The following is a 21,354-nucleotide window of genomic DNA, read 5'->3' on the forward strand; positions in this document are numbered from 1 at the left end:
GGCCGGATACTTCCATTGCATAGATTGTACAGTGCATCTACAGTATTCAAAATCCGCGCTGGTGCCCGAGGTAGTAGTCTCAGGCACAACGCGTAGCACTCTAGAGTTTTGGAGATGGTTTGTCAAAAACCACCTTATTCACGCAGGATCCAACTCCCTCGAGCGACACCTCAACCTTGTCACCATCTCTCAACCAAAGTGCGGGCTTCCTTCCCATGCCGACTCCTTGAGGACTGAAAACACACGTCAGTGTCGATCGATAGACGCAACTAGAACGGTAGGGGGTAGGTGGCAACGTACGTTCCAGTGAATATCAAATCTCCCGGCAATAGCGTAGTACCTTGGGACAAAAACGAGACCGTCTGAGCGACATGGAAGATCATATCCTTGGTTGATGAAGACTGAACCTCGCGACCATTCAGCTTCGTCGAGATCCTCAGGGCATTAGGATCCCGAATCAGCTCCGAGGAAACAATCCCCGGTCCAAAAGGCGCCCAGCCATCGAACCCCTTCCCAAGGCCCCACTGCCCACCTCCACGCTTAAGTTGCCAGTCGCGATGGGAAACGTCATTGCCGACCGCGTACCCGAGAACATAATCCAGCGCCTTGCTCTCGGGGACCTCCTTCGCCTCCTTTCCAATCACAATCACGAGCTCACATTCATAATCCAGCCCTTCCCCTTCCTGCGCCAGGGCGGAAACTGGGATATCATCGGTAGGCCCCGCGATGGAGGTGACGGGCTTGTAAAAAAGAACGGGGTATTTGGGGATGGGGAGGTTTGACTCCTTTGCATGTTGCTCGTAGTTCAGACCGAGGCAGCGCACAGTTTTGATATCCTTTCTTGCTAGCGGAGCGAGGAGGAGCTTCACTTCGGCGATTTGATCGGTGACGCGGTATTGGCCGAAGATGTCGCCTTTGATAACTCTTGCCTTCGTGGCTTTGGCGATGTCACTTACGCCCGCGGGGAGAGCAGCATCTCCATAATAAATGTGGCCATCCTTGGCCAAAAAGCGGACGAGACGCTGTGTGAGAAGGACCAGTAAGCTTGACAAGCCCGCAAAGTAGCTCACGTTCCTAGAACTACTTTCAACTGGTTGCACGAGGGAAATCGGGGGTGACGTACGGAGAAAGCGGGCATATTATTGATGTTAGTGCGGAAGTATATAGAACTTAGGGAACGGTATTAATTATGACTGAGGAAAAGGTCCAAGTATTGGGAAGGGGGAGAGGAGTACTTCTATATGCTGTACCTCTAAATCGGGAACTCCTCACCCGGATAAGTACTCGGCCGGCGGGTGGGAAGGTGGTTCTTCCCAGTCCTGTGTCGGCGACCCCAGCCTTCCGATCGGCGGGACCCGGATTCGGAGAACCTCCATTATTCCGCAGTCTTTTGGTGTGGCTCCCCGGAAATTATCCGTCCACTCAATGTCACCATCACGTCGAACCTTTTGTCGACCAAGATGGCGCGCCTCTCGGGCCTTCAGAGGGAAGTCTTGTCTCTCTATCGCAAGTGCCTCCGGGAAATACGGAAGAAGCCTGTCGTGAGTACTGACTGCTTCCTAGCCGTCTGTCTGCTTTCCCGGCGCGGGAAAGTGTCGTCGGCTCGCGGCAATAACGCTAACCACCTCTGTGTGTTCTCTTGCCTCAGGAATCTAGAGGCAATTTCAGATCCTATGCGCGGTATACACTACCCTCTGATACCTCCGGGTCACCTTACTGAACTTCGCTAGGAAGGAATTCGACAAACATCTGTCTGTGAGCAAGAAGGACTTCAACGCGATCGAATATCTCCTTCGCAAAGGAACGAGGCAGCTTGAGATGTACTCGTCACCTGGGATCCGCAATATTCGATAATGCTTCGCGGGACTGCATGGTTGACAACCCCCTCTCTTGGGTGACCTTTACTCTTGAGGGTGTAGGCGAAGAAGGTGCTCAATCCATCTGTTGGTGGATTATCAACACTCCGCGGACCGCGCTTCTGGGGAGTCCCCCCTTGGTGAGCGTCAAACGGGTTTGCCTGTATTGGTTTGAAACCGGGCGCAGTGGCTTTCAGGGTAATGACCGTGAGACTGCCTGGAGAGATAAAGAAACGAGGCCAATGCAGCTCGTACGTGTGAATGGTTAGATTATTGATTGTAGATTATTGTACCATAGGACGGGTTACTTAAAACCTCCACCTGAATCCGTCATAGCTCTCCATCCAAACCAGATTCAGCACCGACCTGCGGCTCGGTGCGCGGGGGTCTTCTCACGTGATCTGGTGCCTGGGGCCCACAGAAGATTCGTGGGGCTTCTGGAACCATTTTCTTGATCGCTCTCGAAGCATCCAGAGACGTCCAACCAAGCTTACAACAACCATCGCTGATGTGCGAGAACCACCTTGCGAATTCTCTGTCAGCAACAATAAAACTGCTTGGTGTTTCTAGAAAACGGCACATTATGTATATAACAAAGGATGAAGCTCAGTTGGGCTTGTTTTCCCTCCATTAAATTCACATCTTCTAAAGCTTCAAGAACAAGACTCTCCTCCTATCAAACCACCCCAGGCTTTGAGATCCCCCGCGATTAATCAAACGATTAGTTCTTCAAACCATCTGCTATACTCCACATATACAATGGCCTTCTTCCCTCGCTCCTGTCGAGGCGACTTCGCACCTCTATTCCAGCTCCTGGACGACTACGACATGCACCAGTCGGCCCGTCGATTAAATAAGAAGGTCGCGCGGGTCAGGACATTTGTACCGAAGTTCGATGTGTACGAGTTAGACAACCGCTACTATCTCGACGGCGAACTCCCCGGAGTTGAACAGAGCAACATCGAGCTTGAATTTTCCGACCCTCAAACTCTAGTCATCAAGGGCCGCTCCGAGCGAAACTACCAGAAGCAACAAGGGCAGGCTGAAGCCGATGATAGGTCTGAGACCTCCTCGGTCAAGTCCCATCAACCAACTGTTGAAGACTGGGATGAGATGAGCGATGCCACCCCCGCAGTCGCCGAACACACTCCAGCATCAACACCCAAGGAGAAAGTCGCGGAGAAGAAGACCACCCCTGAACCAGCTTACAAGTTCTGGGCATCTGAGCGCTCCATCGGGGAGTTCCATCGAACCTTCACCTTCCCGACCCGAGTTGACCAGGATTCCGTGTGGGCCAGCCTCAACAACGGTATCCTGTCCGTGGTGCTTCCGAAGGAGCCAGCCCCGCAACTCAAGAAGATTCGCGTGGAGTAGACAGCCGATGCTATAGGCAATGCTTCGACATGCTAGCCTTGGTTTACGAAACATAACTGCTCCTGCATTATTTGTACATTATGAGACGACCCAACTTGTTGACGTGTTCTTATCTTCTGCTCGGTTTCATCGTGGCGGGCTTGGGATTGCATACATGGGCTAGCACTGTTTCTTTTTTCCACATTTCTACATTCTGTATCATCGTCTGAATCTTGATAATAATTGATCCATTATTCCGAAAATACCCCTTTCCCGTGCGGTAGATTAAGGGTGACATTTGTGCTGGTAGTAGCGAGGAACTCGTTCATATTTCTTTACAACTTGTCCAAGAGACAAGGTCAGCAACAACAACTTGGGGTTGAAGCTCATCTGCAGGACTTTACTCATAACCTGTAGGGTAAGTGTGTTGTGTATTCCTGCAGCTGCGCCTCTACGCATGCAACTCTAAGAGGACGCGGGTTCACGCGTCGTGACGAAACGAAACTACTCACGTATATGGCTCGAATCTAGAGGCTCCTGTTGAAGAGACGACTTGGTCGGTTTACTCGTCCTCATTCTTGGGGTCAAGGCCGCCATTGTAGGGAGTGGGAAAACATCAACAATTTGTCCCTGGTACGGTCGAAAGCCTCCGTCCGTTGTAACCTCGTAAAACCCAATCGAAAGACGGAAATTATGTGTGTAAATAAAATTGACTTTTGAACTCCGTGACCACCCCAGAGATAAAGAAACAATTGCTCTTGAAAACAAAAGAGAAAAGGGGTAATGGATGAAAAGAACGAATACGAGCCGAAACTCCAAGTAGGGTATACCCAAAGCAGACGGACATCCCAACTGGTATAATAGACGGAAACGCCAAGATGCTTTGTTATCACAAGAGAATTCGTAAAATGCAAAAAGAATGACATGCACATCGCCGAGTTATATTCGGGTGAAGTTATGCGTAAGTTTCGGTAAACGTCAATGCAACATCCCTAGGCGGCTTGCGACACTGGTGCTCGATATTTCGGTGACACGCTCGGCCTCGTGGAGGCTCAGAAGTAGTCAAGCCGTCTTGTTGTTCAACTAGTGGGGGAATGAAGTCATTCCCAGACATAAGCAGTGGGAATTCGGATTTCGCGCCGTGGCTATGCTGGGTATTGTGTCGGCCTGTAACACAAACCGGAGGCTTTTGAGGGCAGCTATCCCCCAGCTCAGCCCGGCAAGCTGTACTGGAGGTGTGGCGTCGAATAGGCAAGGCAGGACTGTCGGAGGGTAGAGCTGCGGTATGCTCAATGAAAGCTGCTCCCAAGTGGCCTTTCCATTCAGAGCTAGTGATCATTGGAGTAATATGAGCGGAGTTGTAGCCCGAGTATGGGGTAGCAGGATCAAAAGCGTGACGCGAATGAGAGTCGCCCACAGCCCGTCGACGTTCCACAGCGGTCAGCTGTGCCGGATCGGGAAAAGGTAACTCTGGCGCTGCGGACTCAAGATTGCGGAGCTGGGGACAATAGAGGGGAGGTGAAAGGGCACGACCCGTGGTCCGGCTGACTGTCAGTGATGCGCTTTTAGAAAGACCTTTCGATCGTATTAGCGGCCGCTCATCATGCCTTGTAGAGATGCTTGTGGGTCGGGCACGAAGGTTTGGCGGGGAGCTCGTTTCCTGAGGCTGGAGGCCAAAATGACGACTTATTTGAAGCTGATTGTTACGTTTGGAGTACATATTTGTATCCCGTATCTCGAAGTCCCTGGGGCTGGCTCCGAGGGTGAATCTCCGGAATCCGGTGGAGCGTCGCAGGGAGGCATGTGAATCTATGGAAGTCCGATGGGATGTCGCAGAGCCGTAACCGCTGTCCGCTTTTCCGTGAGAGCTTGAATGGCTGCTATAGCTAAGATTCCGCTCCGGTGCCTTCGCTGGGAGAGGGGGGAATGCGCATCCCGGGTCAGGGGATGGTATACCTTCGTCTTCACGGTCACGAGGATCGATACCACGAGTTGTTGTATATGTAGGTGACTTTTCGAACGAGAAAGGACTAGTAGGGAAGCCATCGTCGTCCCGCACCGAAAGAGTCCAGGGACTGTTTAACATGGGAGTGGGAATGTCGTTCCCTGTTGTGATGGCAGGACCTTGCAGCGTGTCCCGAGTAGGTAGCCTTGTTTCACCGGGTAATCTGGTCGTTGGATGATCAAAACCTTGAGCACTGTCCATATTCCGGTAATAATTTGTGAACATTTCGGCGCTCTCTGGCGAGATAGCTCTTAATAGGTCAGTCTCGGGTGGGAGGACATCTGCGGAGTTCAGGCTATCGGAGATATCTTCCGGGGTTGGGCTGCGCGCCTGGCCAATCCGAGTTCGATCACTGGGACAAGGGGACGCGGACCCGTTCACGACGCGCAGAGACCCTAACTTAAGGGTCCCTAGGTGGGTGTACCCATTGCTGCTTGGAGTTTGCGGGCGTAATTCCGGGTGTGAAACAAACTCATTCAAGGCTATATCCTCGCGAGCTAGGAGTTGTGGCCCGGCATGGCGGTTGGCTGAAATAGTGTCCTTTCGACGGTGCCCGGAAACGAATGAGTGAGCTTCATCTTTCTTTGCTTCTCTTGTAGCGACTCCAGGCCGTATAAGTAGGGAACGTCGACGAATCGGAAGAGAGTCCTGCGTGCTCACCCTCCTAGAATAGTTGAGCGACGCAAACCTATCAAGGGTACGTCGTGGGGCTCTACTCCTTGGCCTTTGGGCTGGCGAATGAACGGAATAAGATCTTTTGTGCTGCCCGATCAACGGGGACTCAAGATTGCTCTGGAGGGTCGTTGGTTGGAACGTAACAGGCCTAGAAGGGTGGAATGAAGCACGTCTGTATAGAAACCCTCCCCGACTCGAAGTCGGAGCTGGTGAAGGAGAAGAGGACAAGCAGGGATCGATCCCGCTCTGGACGGTTCGTTGAGAGATAGGGGGCGCGTTTAGGTTCCGAGTTGTCTCGCGTCGCAACGTGCCGGAAGAAAGTGACTGTGATCGCACATTGGGTGACACGGTATCAATTGGGCTGACAGGAACAGAAATGCCCGTCCAAGGATTTTGCCTTGGAGTTGGGGTTGATGGCAGAGAAAGGGATTGTTCAACAGGCTGAATCGGCAAGCACGAATTGAGATAATTCGAGGTTGCTTGATTCTGGGGCGGCTTTGAGAGTCGATTGGAGCGTTGGCGCTTTTGCTTACTCTGGGTCGAGAAGGAGCTTCCCATGACTCGTGGAGAAAGATCCTAGGAGAACTTGGGTGTCAGCCTTGCTCCCAGTAGCTTCAGCCAGCAGCGGCACAAACGCGGCATGGGATTTTATGACCACAATGGACAATCCAAAATGACTTCTGGGCTGCAGGGCGTCTTCAATAGTGGTTTGAGTTTGAGTCGGTCAGGCCACAACTGTGATATGTATATAACCAGTTTTGGAACAGACATGTCAGAAGGCGGTGATAAAGCTTTGTCCCTGCCACTCGAGCTCGAGGGACGGGTAAAACGCAACTCTTCCTTCATGTTTCCTCGCCTCTAGAGAGAAGACCTCGTGGGAGAGCGGGTTGGGTATACTCCGGAGACGCCAAATGCTGTGATGAGTTGGTGGCTGAAGATCTTACCTAATAGGGTGTCCCAAAAGCAAAGAACGGTGCCAAGATCAAGACGTCCAACCCGGGAAGCTCACGCGCAAAGAGACTTTAAAATAGGTAAAGATAAAGTCAAGGTAAACACAGGACCCGGGGGACGGGTACCGTGTGCACAGCGTAGTCGAGTTGAGAATGGCCAAAATAAAGATATATAAGAAGAAAGAAAGCCCTGGTTAAACAAACAAGCCATGATGAGACATGTAAGGGAATTGAGATACATAAAAAGAGCAGGGCGACAAGACGCGCCGCCATGGTTGGGGATGCAAGTTAGACACAACAATGACGAATGCGTGAGGCAATGGCAACCGCAACAACGGAATCGAGGGCCGGAAGATGACGAGATCGACGGCGACTGGTCAGAGAAAGCCGGGAAAGCCGTTGATGGCGAAGAGGCAAGATGCGGATGGCAAAACATCAACAATGCAGCCGATCCTGTACACGGTGTCAGAGAATGCTGTTATTTCCGGTAGCGGGCAGCAGCCCACCACAGGGCAGAACCACAACCATGGTTGGGGCAGTGATGGAAGATCAGACATCGGGGAATCGCATCGGCTCTGGTTCGACAGCTCATTTGATTAAGATCAACTCAGAAAACAAGGTAAAAAGATCAGCTTTGAGGCCAGGCTCCATTGAGATACGCGAGCTGTTGGATAAGCTCAGAAGGATTTGGGGTCGCTTTGGAGGTGCAGATGCAAAGGTGAACAAATGAAAGTTCCAGGAAATCTTTTGGGTCCATCAGCTGTGCCATCCAAGTCCCCCGCGAATTCCAGGTTTCGCTCCCCACCAACCGTTTCCTTCTTGCGGGTGCCCGCAACAATTAAAGACGAAAACGAAAATAAACAGCAGCTTAAAGGTTCTCGAGTCTGAACGCCAACTGCTGGACGTTCAATGACTGCTGCTGGCTTCTGGCCTGACCGTTGTCAGGAGGTAGACAACTGGTTTTCCCGCATTCGGTTCCCAGTTCGTGGCTGGCTCATCTGCGGTAGCTTCCTGCGTCCGGCTGGCGTCTCCTGCAAACAATCCCAGGCTCCTCCCAGGTAGCGGCTTTCGTTGCCGAGAACATTTGTTGAACACTACGAGGAGTCGGTGTATTCCAAGAAGGCTTTCTGCATCCAAGAAAGACCTTCTCTTTTGTCATCGTCACCTGTCGGTCTGAGTTGCGCCAATCTTACACCGCGTTTCCGAATGCCTCCCAGCTCTTCACCCTTTGGCCGAGGCACCTTATCGATCTTTCCCTTCCTCGCGGAGGACGAATTCGAGGGCGCCTGCCGCGCTCTTCTGGATCGTGTCCACGCGGCAGGGAACGCGAATCCGGGATGGTCCTCGATCCGGTTGCAGGTAGTTCGTTCATTCCAACTATTCCCCCTTTGCGCCACTCCCCATCGTCGCATTCGTCGCTTGATTCTCCTGTTTGACTGATCTGTCAGAGAAATGGCCCGATATTGAAGATTTCCCAGAGCTTTCCTCGTGGCTCCGAGGATCTCCAGAACGATGCATTGGCACAGCCCTTGGATCAACAAGATGCTCAAGACTCACGGCTAGAAGCCTGCGAAGAAGACTCAGTTCGTGGAAAGAGACCCGAAGCTTGATTCTGAGAGCCCTCTGACGTTTCCTAATAGGAAGCTCTCGTTCGTACGTCCGACACGGACGAAACTTTACAAGTAGATTATGATATCGTTCTCTCCCCCTCATACCAGGTTCCCGTTCTATATTTTGTCTTACGGCAGGCGGACAAACTATTGGGGGTAGATGCAGTCTACCGTTACCTTGTCCTTGACCGGTATAGGGAAAACATTAAGAGTGTGGGTATCATGGGTGGTATTAGTTTCGGCGTATGTGCCAATAACCTCAAGTTGACACGAGAACGTGACTCATATACCGTAGTATCATCCAGTCTCCGGAACGCCAGCATTTTTTGTGCACCCGTGCAACACTGCAGATGCCATGAGGGATATCGCGACTGGTCGGGGCATTATTAGCCCCGAGACATACCTCATTGTTTGGCTCGGGCTGGTGGGTAATTGCCTTCGCCTCCATTTGCCGAGTAACCTTTTTGCGGAAGATGGTAATCTGCGGCTCGAAAGCAATAATTAGCCGACATTGAAACAGACGTGGTGTCCAAGTCTCTTCCATCTCCAGATCTTCTTGCTCTCCCTGACGCGGCCCAGAGTTAATCCTCGTCCGAAGAAGCCTCCATTGGCACGTCACTATCCTCCTCCATTGGAGCTTCCTCTTCGTCGCTTTCGTCTTCGCGAGGGCGTTTGGTCCCTTGGGTCATTCCATTGGGTTCGCCGGGGGGCCTTGGCGGCAAGGCCACTGACCCAGGAGGCCCGCTGAAAATGGACTTCTGGAGATCCGTGGATACACCCGAGATTTGACCCGGAGTTGGAACTGGAACATTGTATGTCCCGCGAAGTCTGGCAATCACGTCGGACGTGCCCTTCGCGTAGACGATTTTCTACAGCAAGATCAGCCACCAGCTCTTCACGTAAGAGCAATAAGATCACGAGAATGTACCATTGGTTTGCCAAAGAATTCGAACCCTTGAACGGCGCGCATGGCTTGCGTACTTGCTTGGACGTCTTTAAAGACAACGTGCGCTTGACCGCGCATCTTTTCGGTTTTTATAGCTACGACATCTAGCACGGTGCCATAGGTGGAGAACAAAGTGTAAAGCGAGAGCCGGAGGTCTTGTTTTCGGAGTTTGTCCGGAAGATTGGTGCAATATAGCCTATGTAAATCATTAGAAACCAATTGTACTCCTGATCTCAGAGAAACAGCTCACGTTTGATTGGGAATGCCGGCAGCAGGTGGCTTCCCTGGTGCGCGTACGGGAACCGTTTTCGTGGCCATTGCTGGCGCTCGGGGCGATTTTGGAACGAAAGTCGTAGTGAGATGGGTATAGATGGCGGGACGGATCAGGCTGTAGCTTTTCTCGTTCTAAATAGCTCGTTTTGCATCGAAGTAATCAATATACGACCCAACGCTGTCCACGAAGGTCGGAGGTCTTCATCTTTTTTCCCCAGCGGCGGTCGAATCGACGCAACCATCACGTGGTACTGTAGGTATTATCTAATCAGTTCTCCACGTCTTCACAGGAAGGCCGCGCCAGCCCCTCCACCAAGCTCTCAGTCCATCTCAGCACCTTGTCGACAGTAGAGAGCTCCTCCTGTCATATAAAATCACAATGGCTACTCCAGAAGTCCATCATCTTTTTCATAACCCAATTGCCGATCACTCCTTCTCTTCTGACAGGAAGATTCTTGCCGTCGCCCGCGAGAACAATGTGGAGCTCTACCACAAGGCAGGCACCAAGTTCTCCCTGACCGATGAGCTGAAGGGCCACGAGAAGACAGTAACAAGTGTCGATATTGCACCAAAATCTGGCCGTATCGTAACTTGCTCGCAAGGTAAGACCGATTTAATCTGCACTTGAGCTCGCAGTCTAATTCGATCTCAATCTAGACCGCAACGCATACGTTTGGGAACAAACCCCATCAGGATGGAAACCGACTCTCGTACTTCTTCGAATAAACAGGGCCGCGACCTTTGTGCGCTGGTCGCCGTCGGAGCAGAAGTTTGCCGTTGGGTCAGGCGCACGTGTGATTGCAGTATGCTACTTTGAGGAGGAGAACGACTGGTGGATTTCGAAGCACCTGAAGAAGCCGATCCGGAGCACCATTACCACCCTTGCCTGGCATCCGAATTCCGTACTACTTGCTGCTGGCTCGACCGACTCGCATGCAAGGGTCTTTTCCAGCTTTATCAAAGGCGTTGATAGCCGCCCGGAGCCGAGTCCTTGGGGAGAGCGCCTCCCTTTCAATACGATTTGCGGAGAATTTCTGAATGACTCTGCGGGATGGATCCATGGCGTATCATTTTCTCCAAGTGGGGATGCGCTTGCATTCACCGGACATGATAGCAGTGTCACTGTTGTGTACCCCAGCGCCCCCGAGCAGCCTCCACGGGCGATGTTGAATATCTCCACCCGTCTGCTCCCATTCAACAGCTTGATCTGGAATGGGGAGAATGAGATAATTGCAGCAGGTCATGTAAGTTGCCCTAATCAGGTTCACACTTTCTCTTCTTGAAGCTACTGGGAAGTAACACTAGAGAGTAGGACTGTGAGCCGTATCGGCTACGTGGCGATGAGAGAGGTTGGCAATTGGAAGGAAGCATCGAGGGAAAAACTGGATCTGGAGCTGGCAGCGTCCGCGAGGAATCTGCACTTAACATGTTCCGCCAGATGGATCTCAAGGGGCAGACCCAGGCTAATACCCAGCTGAAGACGGTTCATCAGAACACCATCAGCACGATCCGAGTGTATGAAGATGCCAATGGCGCTGTTCGCAAACTCAGCAGTAAGTTCTCTATTCTGAAGCATTCTGTTCTAGATATTAATTTTCGTCTAGGTAGCGGAGTTGATGGCCGCGTCGTCATCTGGACCATCTGAGATAGCGTTCTGCCCGTCAATATTTTGGCTGCTCCTCAAGCTGGCAATTGCCGGTACGGAGTGAACGTGTAAATAAACATAGAAACTTGATGGCTCTTTGTGCATAGTTGGTCCCGTAGTCAGCTGGAACAGTCTGGTGATGTCGGAATCACCAACCCTCCATCGATGATGGATCCATATTGGCCCCGCTTACCCGATCGGGGAAAGTGTCCAAATTGCAAGTGGCCCGGGCACCCGGGCTTCCCCAGATTCATCGAGGATCAACGTCACGTTCTCCCGTCACCGCAGATCGGCAAGAGGACCAAAAGGGCGGCTCCTTTCCTCTGAGAACAACTTCACTGTGCCCACGACGATGATGCCTCTGCCTAGGATACCGTTCTGTAATGGCTTCGATCCTTAACCCTCTCTTCTGCTTGCTTATAGCCGTCCTCACACTCCTATGCCGCCCCTTAAACGCTCCCGTGGTTCCACTTGAGGTCGTCACGCCCGAGGGCAATAGCAGCGAAAGGCGAATCTCCCCGGATCTCTTCGATTCCCTCCAAGAACTAGCCCATGTTGTCGACGTGTCCTACTGCATCGGGACCACCGGTATCCGAAAACCGTTTCAATGTCTCAGTCATTGCAATGAACTAAAGGGGTTCGAACTCGTCACTGTAAGCCTCTGCTACACCCACCCCACCGCTTTCGCCCATTTGACCCAGTGAAATACCAGACATGGCACACGGGCCCTTTTCTCTCTGATTCCTGCGGGTATATTGCGCTGTCGCACCATCCGTCCCCGAAACGCATCATTGTGGCCTTCCGCGGCACCTACTCAATAACGAACACGATCGTCGACCTCTCCGCCTATCCACAGGAGTACGTCCCATACCCCGCGGGAAATGACAGTGACACAGACGACAACCCCCGAAAATGCTCAGACTGCTTCGTCCACGCGGGCTTCATGAACGCGTGGCAAATAACACGCTCTACAATCCTTGAGGCCATCTCCGCTGCGAGAGACGAATACCCGGATTACGAGCTATCGCTGGTCGGTCACTCGCTCGGCGGCGCGGTAGCCGCGTTGGCGGGCACGGAAATGAAGTTACGCGGTTGGGATCCTGTCATTACAACATTTGGAGAACCGATGGTAGGCAATAAGGCCTTTACGGAGTATCTGGATGCAGTCTTCGACCTCGATTCTGGGGACGCGAGCGAATGGGCCTTCCGCCGGGTGACGCACGTTAATGACCCGGTTCCTTTACTTCCACTCAAGGAATGGGGCTATGAGATGCATGGCGGGGAGATTTACATTTCGCGTGCGGATTTGCCATTTTATATTGATGATGTTGTTTACTGCGAGGGTCGTCACGACCAGCGGTGTATAGCTGCTGCGGAGGGCGAAATTCAGAGTGATCCTACTGCGTCCTCATTTCATCGCCTGCATGATATTGGCTCCTTGGGCGACGTGCAAGTGCAGCACGTCCTTTCGGATCCCACTGAATCTACCCTAGACCAGGAGGCGCGCCCTCCAGATTCTGAACTCGGGGTTGCAGCTCATCTCCCTTGGCACCTTGTCCCTCCTCGGTTCCGCCTCTGGGAACTGTTCAATTCCCATCGTGATTACTTTTTGCGCCTTGGGGTTTGCGTTCCTGGCGGTGATCCGACAGGGAGATGGTAACATCTTCTATTTATTTGTTTTGGATGCGTAATGATTAATGAATGTATCCCCTCCTTTGAACTCAACCGTACTGAGAATTTGACGATACCCGATCTACTAAGTAGACAGTAGATGCACGTTGAAATTATCATATCTGGAAGGTGGCACACCGCACTTCGTTCGATATCTAGGTAATCTAGTTCATTTACACTCGTATATAGGAAAGTAACTGAAGTAGAACTTGGAGAAACGCTGGCTCGAGAAGAAGTAAATATGGGTGGTGTATCCGTATCAACGTGGATAACAGGTATAAGTAGTCATGCAGGACTGGGCGCAAGGATAGATAGGGGTTGAAAAGTATATAAACATCATAAAATCAGGGGTGAGTAAACAAGAATATGCAATAAAATAAGATATATGATATCCAAAGATGTACTTACTACCTACTCACTTGCCATGCTCCAAACTTGGAACAATGACGGGGCCATACTTAACCACGGACCCGAACGACCCCTCGCCCTGGACCATAAAATCGGCGGCGAGATTCAACTTCCCACTCCCACCAGGAATATGACCCTGTCCTTGCGTCGCCATGGACATCTGGTTACCCGCGATGGAGTCCGGGTCATACGCAACGATGGCGACGTAATTGCGTCGCCCCATGAGCTTCTTATGCTCGCGGGTCTGGCCGGTGACATCGGTCTGGAATATTTCCATCATGTCCTCCTTTGTATCTGTTGGCTGGGACGGTGTGGAGCGGTGACCATTGGCAGGGATGTAGATGGGCTTATTGTTTGAGTGGAGGAGTTTGATGATGTAGGATGGCGGCGGACCGTTGACGACGGAGGAGGAGATGAGCTGGTACATTGTTTTATGGTCGGAGGGTTGGCCTGGGTCGTGGACAAGGCCGGCGCCGCAGACGTTGACAGCCCCAGAGAGGAAGGTCATACGGATGGATTTTTGGTGCGCGATTCCTTGGAGGGTACGGATTAGGTAGGTTCTTTCAAGATCCTTTGCCATAGTCATTAGCCGAGTTCGAGGTTGGATAGTTAAAAAGGGAAGGGCTTGGAGGGATACCTTTGATTCATGTGTCCACTGGTCCCGGAGCTCATCGAGGAGGTCAAATTCGCCGAAGGGGCTCAAAATTCCGCCCATGAGACCGCTCTTCCCCACGGCGCGCTTGACGGAGTCGAATCCGGAGCCGACGACGTCTTTCGCTCCTACTACACCGGCAACGGAACTGGTAACCTTTCCGAGGACATTGTACGCCCCGGTGACGGCTCGCTTTCCTGTCGTGAAGGTCTGAGCGATGTGCTCCGCGGTTTCCAGACGCGGGTAGATGAGCGGCACCGAAGTTATCCATAGGCAGTGCTGGACTGTGGGAGGAAGCATGGCAACTTTCGGGAAGATGCCCTGGTATGTCGGGCCGGCTAGGACTTGCTGCCGATTGCGCTCTGAGCGACAGTCGAGACCAACAAGAACAACGGCGGGTCCAAGGTACTTGACGAAATGCCACCCTGTGCCGGTGATGGTAAAGAGGTCGTGATCTGTACTGACGTTGCGGAGGATGTCAAGCGTCGTATGGTGCTGAAAGAGCAAGTACATCTCGATCCCGACACGGCCAATGTTTTTGAACATATTGGAGAATTGCATGTGTTCAGGGTACGAGCCAAAGCCGTCGAAGCTGGAAATGTTAGTTGAGTTAGCCCATGCGGGCTATTACGATTGGATACTTACATATCATGATCATCGATCTGACAGACATATGGAATCTGCGCAAATGACTCCCGCAGATACGGTTGGTCAAAGTGGCTTGTGTAGTAATGGAAGTATCCATGAGAAACGTCTTGCTCATGAGCCGCCGTCCAAGGAGCGGTCTTTCTGGCCTCCTTACCCCGAATTTGGAGCCATTGTTTGAGCGACGGGATCTCCTTCCACATCCGGTCAGCATAGATCTGCCCACCCAGGCATAGTTGAGCGTGGAATCCACCGATCTCTGTATGTTTCTGCATGATATCTTTCCACAAAAGCCCAACGCCTCCCAGTCGAGACCGCTCATTCTCGTTTATATTAAGAGAAAAGTCATTACCAGAGGTTGCGATGAAACGCCAACTTGTCTCGTGTCGGCCGGCGACCAAGAACTCGTAGCGGGTGCAACCGAGATGCGAGGTTATAGCGTATGTCCATTTGGCAGCACCGGCCTCCTCCATCTTCAGATCGATCTCGTATTTGTAAAAGGTCCACCGCTGATGCATTGAAATAGCCATCGCCTTCAACTGGCGCGGGTTTGGAGACAGATCTATGCTCTGGTGGATATGAATTGTGGGAGGCTGACCAGCATCGGTGACCAGCAGAATAGACCCAAACCAGATTCCACGCTGAACGTCCATGTTTGCATAGCGAAGATATGGGCCAAAGTAAACACCGTTCGTTGGCTGTACTTTATAGACGTCAACGCCGCTGCTCGGGGGCGGTCCGGTAAAGCCGGTTACAACGGGAGACTGTAGGCTCTCAAATCCAGGCGTCATAGGAATGCCGGGAGATGCTAGCGGCTTGCTAAACGCCGATAAGCCGGGGGAAGCTAGGGGATGGGCGCTGTACACGCTGCCAACGGGAGACATCGGAGCCTCATTGAGATTCAGTGGTGTAGGACCCTTAGGGAATTCCCACTGAGTAGACTGTGTAGGTAAGTGAATGTAGTAATACTGGCCAGAATTCGGATCCAAATGCGCGATCCAACCTTCCGGAAGTGGCGGTGGAGAGGCCGGGGGTAAATTGGCACCTGATGCCGCGCTGGCCTGGGCCTGCTGGTGCTGCAGAGCTGGGTGCTGCTCCTGCTGAAGGCTGCCATTCTGTACGTCATTGTGCGGCGATGGCCCAGATGCCTGCTGGGGTTGTTGTTGCCTCGGGTCATTGGCAAATGCTGGGTGGTTCTGTGCGGATACCATTGGCGCCGCAGAGCTGTCCACTGCCACAGCGGCCACCGCAGCGGGAGCAGCAGCAGGGTGCTGCGCGGATACAGGGGTAGGCTGGGTCGGTGCTGCTGCTGCACTTTGCTTTTCGTTTGGGTAACCTTGCGCGGCGGATGCGGGCCGTGGTACACTAGAGTAAGCCGGGGGAGGCGATGAGCTAATACGCATTCTCTCCAGATCCTGCTCAAGAGCATTATTCGGGATTCTCCCAGGCTGCTGGCTTGGCGGAGCTTGGGGCGCAGCTGTTGCCGGGTTCTGATTCTGCGACGAGACCACTTCAGCGCCCTGGTACACGGTGGGAGGCCCGTGGGGATGAGATCCTGGTAGTTCTGTTGGCGTCCAGGGTCGCTGGATAGGGTTTCTGGGCTGCTGTCCCGCATATTGTTCTGCTCTTCGCTGTGCTGCCGCGCTCTGGGCCTGCAGTCCGGTTAAGGTTGAGGTACCCGCAATCCCCGACGCCGCATAACGAGCTTCGATGTCAGAAGCGGGGTGCTGCCCTGGCTCGACGACGGGAGTTTCTGGAGGCGGCGGAGAACCTCGCTGGGCACGCGTTGTCGAGGTAGAAGCGGTGGAGCTAATGCGATTGATACTATGTGATGGGGCTTGTAAATTCTGGGACGTCGTCGAGCGAGATGCTGGTCCGGAGGAGGTGGAGCCCTGAGGAGGGGGGTAGAAGTGTTGGTTATAATCCGGATACGCTGACCCCTCAGGCTGCTGTGCAGTGGGCGAGGGGCCCGACGGCCGCTGGCTCATTCTGGCGAAATAACCCTCCCTATCAGATGTATCAACTACAGGAGACTCCGGTAATGGCTTCGGTGCGGTGCCTCGCCGCTCTGCGAGTGTTGACGATTTAGGCTCGCGGCCATCTCGGGGTCGCAAGGCAGCAGGATAGTCGACCGGCGATAGTCCCGATCCGTTCGATGTGGGAGAGGCACTTTGTCTGCCTGGTTGGGCTGTTGGGCTGGAGCCACTGGAGCCTGAAACTCGTGTATGCTGCTGCGGTCTTGGTCGGTCGTCGGGGTACGGTAGAGGCGCTGCGCTTGGGGGAGCTGGCGAAGGAGATTCTCGCTTGCTGATTCGCAATGGCCCAATGACGGGGGACTCGACCTCCTGCTGACCCGGGGAGTGAAGGAAAAGCTCCTCCTCCTGGGAACGATTGCTCCCGGAGGGGTTCATCGTGGCAGGCTATAGTTTGAGTGGTTGCGTGGCGGTTTCAAATATGAAACAACAGCTGACGACACTAAAATGCGATCGAGTACGGAAAAATTAAGAATGAGCCCGGATGCTGTCCAGGAAAGACAAGATAGACGGGAGGAGGAGCTGTTTGGAGGGGGCCTGAGATGCGGGGTGATGGAGGAGGGACCTGCAGTCGAGGACAGCAGGAGAGTCGGCGAGCAAGTGTCTCAAGTCAGGGACAGTCCTGGGGAAAGTAATGAAAAGAACAGATGAAGAACCTCAACGACAATCGCAGAAGCCTGTGACCAGCTTCAACCTAATCGTGATCACCATCGGCATCACACAACGAGCGTGCAACAGATGCAGTGGTTGGCTGGAGACGGTGCGATAGCCGCCGGGCATTTTGGCAGCAGATTTTAGTGTGACGATTGGCTGGGAGAGAGGGGCTGCAAAGGGTCATCACACAGCGAATAACACACAGACTCGACGATCTCGAGCGGGCTCCGAACTAATGATGATAATAATAATAATCGATCGTCTTCGTCTCGTTCTGACCTGAAATGGAGACGAATCGCGGATCTTGGGAGAATTCCTGGATCGGCCCGCAGCGAGACCATATTATGTCTGACAATCTCCACAAAAGCATTGTGATTCCTGGATTCAATCGCTACTGGAACAAATGCAGAATGCTACTAATACATCATACTGTAATAAATGCGGACAAATCACGTTTGTTCACTCGTGACCGGTTCCTGGCGCTTCACCCATAGTTCACCAGCTGAAAGCCATGGTTCGCCATCACCTTGCTCCAATCGATATCCTGTAGATACCCACCGCTCGACAAACGTTGCGCCTGGATTTTGCAGACAATGTGAAGCATCGAGCCTGTCGTTGCCGCATCGTATCCCAGCTCCGTCTCCGCGAGACTCGCCAGTAACTCCGCCGCCGTCGCTTTGAGTTCACTCGACAGGGCAGCCGCACCAGATAAGAAAAGTGGGAAGGCGAGGAGAAGAGGGCCGTTGTGGTAAGCCTCGGGGATCATTCCCTCAGCTATCTGCAAGATTGCCTCCGTATGGTGCCGGACTTCCCTCTCGTACCTCAATCCATTCTGCAGGCTGTGATCAGTGTACGAGAGGAGGAGTGAGGTATGGAAGAGGAGAGATAGCTATCGATCAGATCATGTCAGCAGCATATTCAGAGGACACAAAGGAGATCATGCTGGCTCCCCACCTGTTGAAAGCTATGCCGAGACCGCTTGGGCAGGTTCGGCTGGCCCTCAGCCAAGGATCGAATATCATGCGACGTCCACAACCGTCGGAACGCACCGCGTAAATTCTCAAGCTCCTGGTACACCTGTTCAACATGCGGTAGTTTGGATCTTCTCACCTCGGCAGCGAAGAGTCCAAGGCGTACTGCGAGCAGAAAACTCTCGCGGTGCAAGCGCATAATCAATAATAAGACGTCGTACTCCCCAGTATACAACATTGCCGGACTTTCAGACCCCGTCGGGTGAAAAAGTAATTCAGCCTCGGGAAGTAAATGGTTCGTGACGGCCGCCTTGACATATTCGCCTGCGCCGGCGCCGCTGAAAAGCGCGTAGAGATCGACGTGGGAGACCAACCAGATAACAAGAGGGTATCGCTCACGCCCAGCGACGGATTGCCGTAATAAGGAAAGTTGAAGCAGTCGCGACATATGATGCGACCAGAGACTCGAACCGTGGCTCGGCTTCGCAAATGTGATCTGGCTTTGTGAGTTACCAAGCCCCGTTGCTCAATCAGAATATCGAATCTCACCTGGTAAATGAGAAGTAAGAAATGTGTCAAGAATAACCCATCGGATAAGACATCTTCACAGTTCTGGAGACTGGCTTGTAGAGAGGGCATAGCCTGATCATAGTACTGCAGAGCATCCAAGAAGTGAGAGTTTCCTTGACGAACCAGACTGAGTGCTGACAGAGCCATCATTATATGGAGAAGCTACCACCATAGTCATTAGGATTCATACACCCCAAGCGAAGCACTCGGCGTCACCCACTGGAGGGAAATTGGAGGCCTCCTGTTCGAAGACGTTTGCCTCCAAATAGCCGTGGGTCTCAGGGATCAGCTGCATCAATACGACATTCTGGAAGTTGTCGAAAAGCGCCATATCAAAAGTCTCGACATGGACATTCTCGGGCACTTGGTCCTCCGATATATCTTGCAGAGCAGTATACATCAAAGCGGCGGAAACGGAATTGGGACCTAGATCAGATTCCGGGGACTGGGTATAGCTGCGACGACTCAGATCTGCCTGTTTCCGGGGGTCTCGAAATCGATTCACTATTACCACGTTTGGGTCTTCAGATGCAGTAACCTCACCCATCGGATCATAGCTACTATAGTCTGACCCTGGACTCAAAAATGGGTTGCTAGGCACGCCTTCCAATGCGTCCTCCGTATATTCCGGGAGGCGCGAAAAGCTCTCTGGAACCACCACTACGTGATAAGTCCCAGGGGCTGAACCCTGTGCTTTCTTTTCCCTATCCTCATCGGATGTGAGCATGGAGAAAGCTGGGAGAAAATCGCAGGGGACGGAATCGGAGTTAGAGAGATTCTCTCCTTGACGCAGCACCTTGGCTGGTAAAACCAGTTGGTATCAGTTAGCATGCCGAGTGACGTGGGGGAGCGCTTACAGTCCCAGACGGCATTCCCTTTCGTCTTGACATCAGGCATGCGCTCCATGACTCGCCGCGTGTCATCCCGAAAGCACAATCGGGGCTGATAATCGCATACATGGCCAAGCCGCGCACATTGCTGAACGAATCTGTGTTAGCGCTTGCCGAGTGAGGTTTGGAAGTGAGAACTCACATTGCACTGTGGATGAACCTCATCACATTTGACTACGACAATTTGATACAATCAAGATAAGCGAGCGCTCAGCGAGGGATGCTGCAGCGCAATTAGGCTAAGACTTACTCTTGCGACTCTAGATTGTGACAAAAATGGCTCCAGGGTCAGCACGCTTAATTGGCCCGAAAGCACTGGTGGCCGTATGGGGGTAAAAGGTCTCGCTCACTCTACATGTCCTAAGGGTTGAAGCTGGAATTAGGGACAGGATGCCCAAGGGAGCTCAGGAAATATGTGATAAGGAAAGAACATACCAACACCCGGTGCGGGATCGTGGCGGGAAACGCAAGCGAGATTGTAAGATAGTCGCTCTACCGGCCAGAGGAGCGCCACCGACTGAGCTCGTTGGCGTCATGTCATTCTTTGGCGCAATGGGAGGTAAACGCAGAGGGCGTTTCCTCGACGGTGTTCCTTTGCGGGTAGCCATCTCGCATCCGATGACTGTCATGGAGAAGAGGGTGAGTAATGCGGATGAAAGCTGTTTCCTGCGTTGAATTAGAACAGAACACTGGTTCGAGACGGGGTTATCAGGTGCAATGGACGGGCTACCTCGAAGAACATATATATAGAGAGCTATGACACGAGAGTCTCAACGGGCCAGGTGTGGATGATTGGGATGGGAGCTGCTCTGGTTGCCTCTGCCTTTCACAATCACGCAACTGGCAATCAGAAGCGAAAGCAAAGCGCGAGCGCAAAGAATTAGAGAAGAGTTCGAATGGATCGTGGAAATGCGTCTTTAGCTTGGGTGGGGGACTGGGGTGGATAGAAATAAGCAGGCCAGCATCGCGCACTCCGCGGAGCTATCCATGATGAGACTAGGGGAGGCAGTAAAATTGAAAAGAAGAAGAGTCGGGGAAAAGAAAAGATAATTAGGCTCGATGCATGCAATAGAATCTTGGGAGAGAAGAAGTGCAGCCCATGGGGCAGGGCGCTTGACGGTTGAGCAATGGACACGCTGAAAGACAGAGGACCAGAGATTCACAGCGAATGGGAGCTGGCCGGAGAAGCAAAGGACTCCTCTTCGGAGCAACCATTTGGTGCGGATGGATTCAGATCGAGAGACTGAGCAGAATAAACTAACGCCAAGCACACGCTGGTGCAGTTGTCAACCATGTGGGGATCGCTCCGTGTTCCAAAGGTTGCAAGGTTCTCTCTCTCGACCGGACAAGGCCGAGACCTCTTTCATCTCCCCTGCCCATCACTTTTCTTTTTCCCTCTTTCTCTGTCTGCTGCTGGGCTCGACCGTCAGGCTCCTCAGCTCAGAAAGCAGCAAAAATAGAAGGCCTCGATCCTTCAGAACCTTCCGGACCCTCGGGCTACTGGCCACATCCTCGTCTTCTGCTTTGGTTCCCGACATACCCCGTGC

General features: G+C 52.6%; 11 protein-coding genes across 11 annotated transcripts; 5 read left to right on the top strand and 6 right to left on the bottom strand.

The window, feature by feature from the left end:
- Positions 1–15: 15 nt before the first annotated feature.
- On the bottom strand, positions 16–1,544 carry BJX67DRAFT_205092 (fumarylacetoacetate hydrolase family protein). Its single transcript, XM_071025505.1, has 4 exons — positions 1,251–1,544; positions 1,124–1,169; positions 301–1,022; positions 16–233 (listed from the first exon to the last, which is right to left on the bottom strand). Exons 2-4 carry the CDS (start codon positions 1,136–1,138, stop codon positions 101–103), a joined length of 870 nt encoding a protein of 289 aa, XP_070883535.1. The 5' UTR covers positions 1,139–1,169; positions 1,251–1,544; the 3' UTR covers positions 16–100.
- BJX67DRAFT_360826 (succinate dehydrogenase assembly factor 1) lies at positions 1,236–2,435 on the top strand. The gene is made up of 3 exons (XM_071029809.1): positions 1,236–1,541; positions 1,649–1,680; positions 1,731–2,435. Exons 1-3 carry the CDS (start codon positions 1,461–1,463, stop codon positions 1,852–1,854), a joined length of 237 nt encoding a protein of 78 aa, XP_070883536.1. The 5' UTR covers positions 1,236–1,460; the 3' UTR covers positions 1,855–2,435.
- BJX67DRAFT_360827 (Hsp20/alpha crystallin family protein) lies at positions 2,436–3,472 on the top strand. The gene has a single exon (XM_071029810.1). The coding sequence runs from the start codon at positions 2,616–2,618 to the stop codon at positions 3,228–3,230; it is 615 nt and encodes a 204-aa protein (XP_070883537.1). The 5' UTR covers positions 2,436–2,615; the 3' UTR covers positions 3,231–3,472.
- A 301-nt stretch (positions 3,473–3,773) lies between these two features.
- On the bottom strand, positions 3,774–6,747 carry BJX67DRAFT_204589 (uncharacterized protein). The gene has a single exon (XM_071025504.1). The coding sequence runs from the start codon at positions 6,445–6,447 to the stop codon at positions 4,165–4,167; it is 2,283 nt and encodes a 760-aa protein (XP_070883538.1). The 5' UTR covers positions 6,448–6,747; the 3' UTR covers positions 3,774–4,164.
- BJX67DRAFT_205347 (uncharacterized protein) lies at positions 6,671–7,664 on the bottom strand. Its single transcript, XM_071025506.1, has 3 exons — positions 7,649–7,664; positions 7,365–7,583; positions 6,671–7,292 (listed from the first exon to the last, which is right to left on the bottom strand). The coding sequence occupies exons 2-3, from the start codon at positions 7,429–7,431 to the stop codon at positions 6,895–6,897; spliced, it is 465 nt and encodes a 154-aa protein (XP_070883539.1). The 5' UTR covers positions 7,432–7,583; positions 7,649–7,664; the 3' UTR covers positions 6,671–6,894.
- A 381-nt stretch (positions 7,665–8,045) lies between these two features.
- Positions 8,046–8,954, top strand: BJX67DRAFT_373750 (ATG3/ATG10 family protein; the record flags this gene model as incomplete). Its single annotated transcript, XM_071031446.1, has 4 exons — positions 8,046–8,198; positions 8,288–8,422; positions 8,480–8,692; positions 8,745–8,954. The coding sequence occupies 4 exons, from the start codon at positions 8,046–8,048 to the stop codon at positions 8,952–8,954; spliced, it is 711 nt and encodes a 236-aa protein (XP_070883540.1).
- A 76-nt stretch (positions 8,955–9,030) lies between these two features.
- BJX67DRAFT_383610 (U2 snRNP complex subunit MSL1) lies at positions 9,031–9,713 on the bottom strand (the record flags this gene model as incomplete). Its single annotated transcript, XM_071033489.1, has 3 exons — positions 9,031–9,318; positions 9,378–9,591; positions 9,646–9,713. The coding sequence occupies 3 exons, from the start codon at positions 9,711–9,713 to the stop codon at positions 9,031–9,033; spliced, it is 570 nt and encodes a 189-aa protein (XP_070883541.1).
- A 217-nt stretch (positions 9,714–9,930) lies between these two features.
- On the top strand, positions 9,931–11,453 carry BJX67DRAFT_205483 (WD40 repeat domain-containing protein). Its single transcript, XM_071025507.1, has 4 exons — positions 9,931–10,270; positions 10,326–10,912; positions 10,981–11,221; positions 11,273–11,453. The coding sequence occupies exons 1-4, from the start codon at positions 10,048–10,050 to the stop codon at positions 11,311–11,313; spliced, it is 1,092 nt and encodes a 363-aa protein (XP_070883542.1). The 5' UTR covers positions 9,931–10,047; the 3' UTR covers positions 11,314–11,453.
- Position 11,454: 1 nt separating this feature from the next.
- Positions 11,455–13,086, top strand: BJX67DRAFT_205556 (lipase family protein). Its single transcript, XM_071025510.1, has 2 exons — positions 11,455–11,966; positions 12,026–13,086. Exons 1-2 carry the CDS (start codon positions 11,697–11,699, stop codon positions 12,971–12,973), a joined length of 1,218 nt encoding a protein of 405 aa, XP_070883543.1. The 5' UTR covers positions 11,455–11,696; the 3' UTR covers positions 12,974–13,086.
- A 1-nt stretch (position 13,087) lies between these two features.
- BJX67DRAFT_205516 (WW domain protein) lies at positions 13,088–17,486 on the bottom strand. Its single transcript, XM_071025508.1, has 3 exons — positions 14,690–17,486; positions 14,030–14,636; positions 13,088–13,963 (listed from the first exon to the last, which is right to left on the bottom strand). The coding sequence occupies exons 1-3, from the start codon at positions 17,098–17,100 to the stop codon at positions 13,400–13,402; spliced, it is 3,582 nt and encodes a 1,193-aa protein (XP_070883544.1). The 5' UTR covers positions 17,101–17,486; the 3' UTR covers positions 13,088–13,399.
- A 374-nt stretch (positions 17,487–17,860) lies between these two features.
- BJX67DRAFT_373754 (uncharacterized protein) lies at positions 17,861–20,415 on the bottom strand (the record flags this gene model as incomplete). The annotated part of the gene is made up of 7 exons (XM_071031447.1): positions 17,861–18,265; positions 18,331–18,843; positions 18,897–19,079; positions 19,138–19,718; positions 19,775–19,895; positions 19,950–19,981; positions 20,247–20,415. The coding sequence occupies 7 exons, from the start codon at positions 20,413–20,415 to the stop codon at positions 17,861–17,863; spliced, it is 2,004 nt and encodes a 667-aa protein (XP_070883545.1).
- Between the last annotated feature and the right edge of the window lie 939 nt (positions 20,416–21,354).

The sequence above is a fragment of the Aspergillus lucknowensis genome (genome assembly GCF_044049455.1).
Source record: "Aspergillus lucknowensis strain CBS 449.75 chromosome Unknown BJX67scaffold_39, whole genome shotgun sequence".
Lineage (NCBI taxonomy): Eukaryota > Fungi > Ascomycota > Eurotiomycetes > Eurotiales > Aspergillaceae > Aspergillus > Aspergillus lucknowensis.

Excerpts from the sequence above, each read along its gene's own strand:
- BJX67DRAFT_205347 (XM_071025506.1), bottom strand. The coding sequence starts at position 7,431 with ATGAGCTGTCGAACCAGAGCCGATGCGATTCCCCGATGTCTGATCTTC. Across the intron at positions 7,293-7,364 it reads CCATCACTGCCCCAACCATG|GATCGGCTGCATTGTTGATG; the intron begins GTTGTGGTTCTG and ends CACCGTGTACAG.
- BJX67DRAFT_360826 (XM_071029809.1), top strand. The coding sequence starts at position 1,461 with ATGGCGCGCCTCTCGGGCCTTCAGAGGGAAGTCTTGTCTCTCTATCGC. Across the intron at positions 1,542-1,648 it reads AAATACGGAAGAAGCCTGTC|GAATCTAGAGGCAATTTCAG; the intron begins GTGAGTACTGAC and ends CTCTTGCCTCAG. Across the intron at positions 1,681-1,730 it reads AATTTCAGATCCTATGCGCG|GAAGGAATTCGACAAACATC; the intron begins GTATACACTACC and ends GAACTTCGCTAG.
- BJX67DRAFT_205092 (XM_071025505.1), bottom strand. Across the intron at positions 234-300 it reads GATTTGATATTCACTGGAAC|TCCTCAAGGAGTCGGCATGG; the intron begins GTACGTTGCCAC and ends GTGTGTTTTCAG.
- BJX67DRAFT_205483 (XM_071025507.1), top strand. The coding sequence starts at position 10,048 with ATGGCTACTCCAGAAGTCCATCATCTTTTTCATAACCCAATTGCCGAT. Across the intron at positions 10,271-10,325 it reads TATCGTAACTTGCTCGCAAG|ACCGCAACGCATACGTTTGG; the intron begins GTAAGACCGATT and ends ATCTCAATCTAG. Across the intron at positions 11,222-11,272 it reads CGCTGTTCGCAAACTCAGCA|GTAGCGGAGTTGATGGCCGC; the intron begins GTAAGTTCTCTA and ends ATTTTCGTCTAG.
- BJX67DRAFT_205516 (XM_071025508.1), bottom strand. The coding sequence starts at position 17,100 with ATGAACCCCTCCGGGAGCAATCGTTCCCAGGAGGAGGAGCTTTTCCTT. Across the intron at positions 14,637-14,689 it reads CAGATCGATGATCATGATAT|CTTCGACGGCTTTGGCTCGT; the intron begins GTAAGTATCCAA and ends TAACATTTCCAG. Across the intron at positions 13,964-14,029 it reads AGTGGACACATGAATCAAAG|GATCTTGAAAGAACCTACCT; the intron begins GTATCCCTCCAA and ends ACTATGGCAAAG.
- BJX67DRAFT_204589 (XM_071025504.1), bottom strand. The coding sequence starts at position 6,447 with ATGGGAAGCTCCTTCTCGACCCAGAGTAAGCAAAAGCGCCAACGCTCC.
- BJX67DRAFT_360827 (XM_071029810.1), top strand. The coding sequence starts at position 2,616 with ATGGCCTTCTTCCCTCGCTCCTGTCGAGGCGACTTCGCACCTCTATTC.
- BJX67DRAFT_205556 (XM_071025510.1), top strand. The coding sequence starts at position 11,697 with ATGGCTTCGATCCTTAACCCTCTCTTCTGCTTGCTTATAGCCGTCCTC. Across the intron at positions 11,967-12,025 it reads AGGGGTTCGAACTCGTCACT|ACATGGCACACGGGCCCTTT; the intron begins GTAAGCCTCTGC and ends GTGAAATACCAG.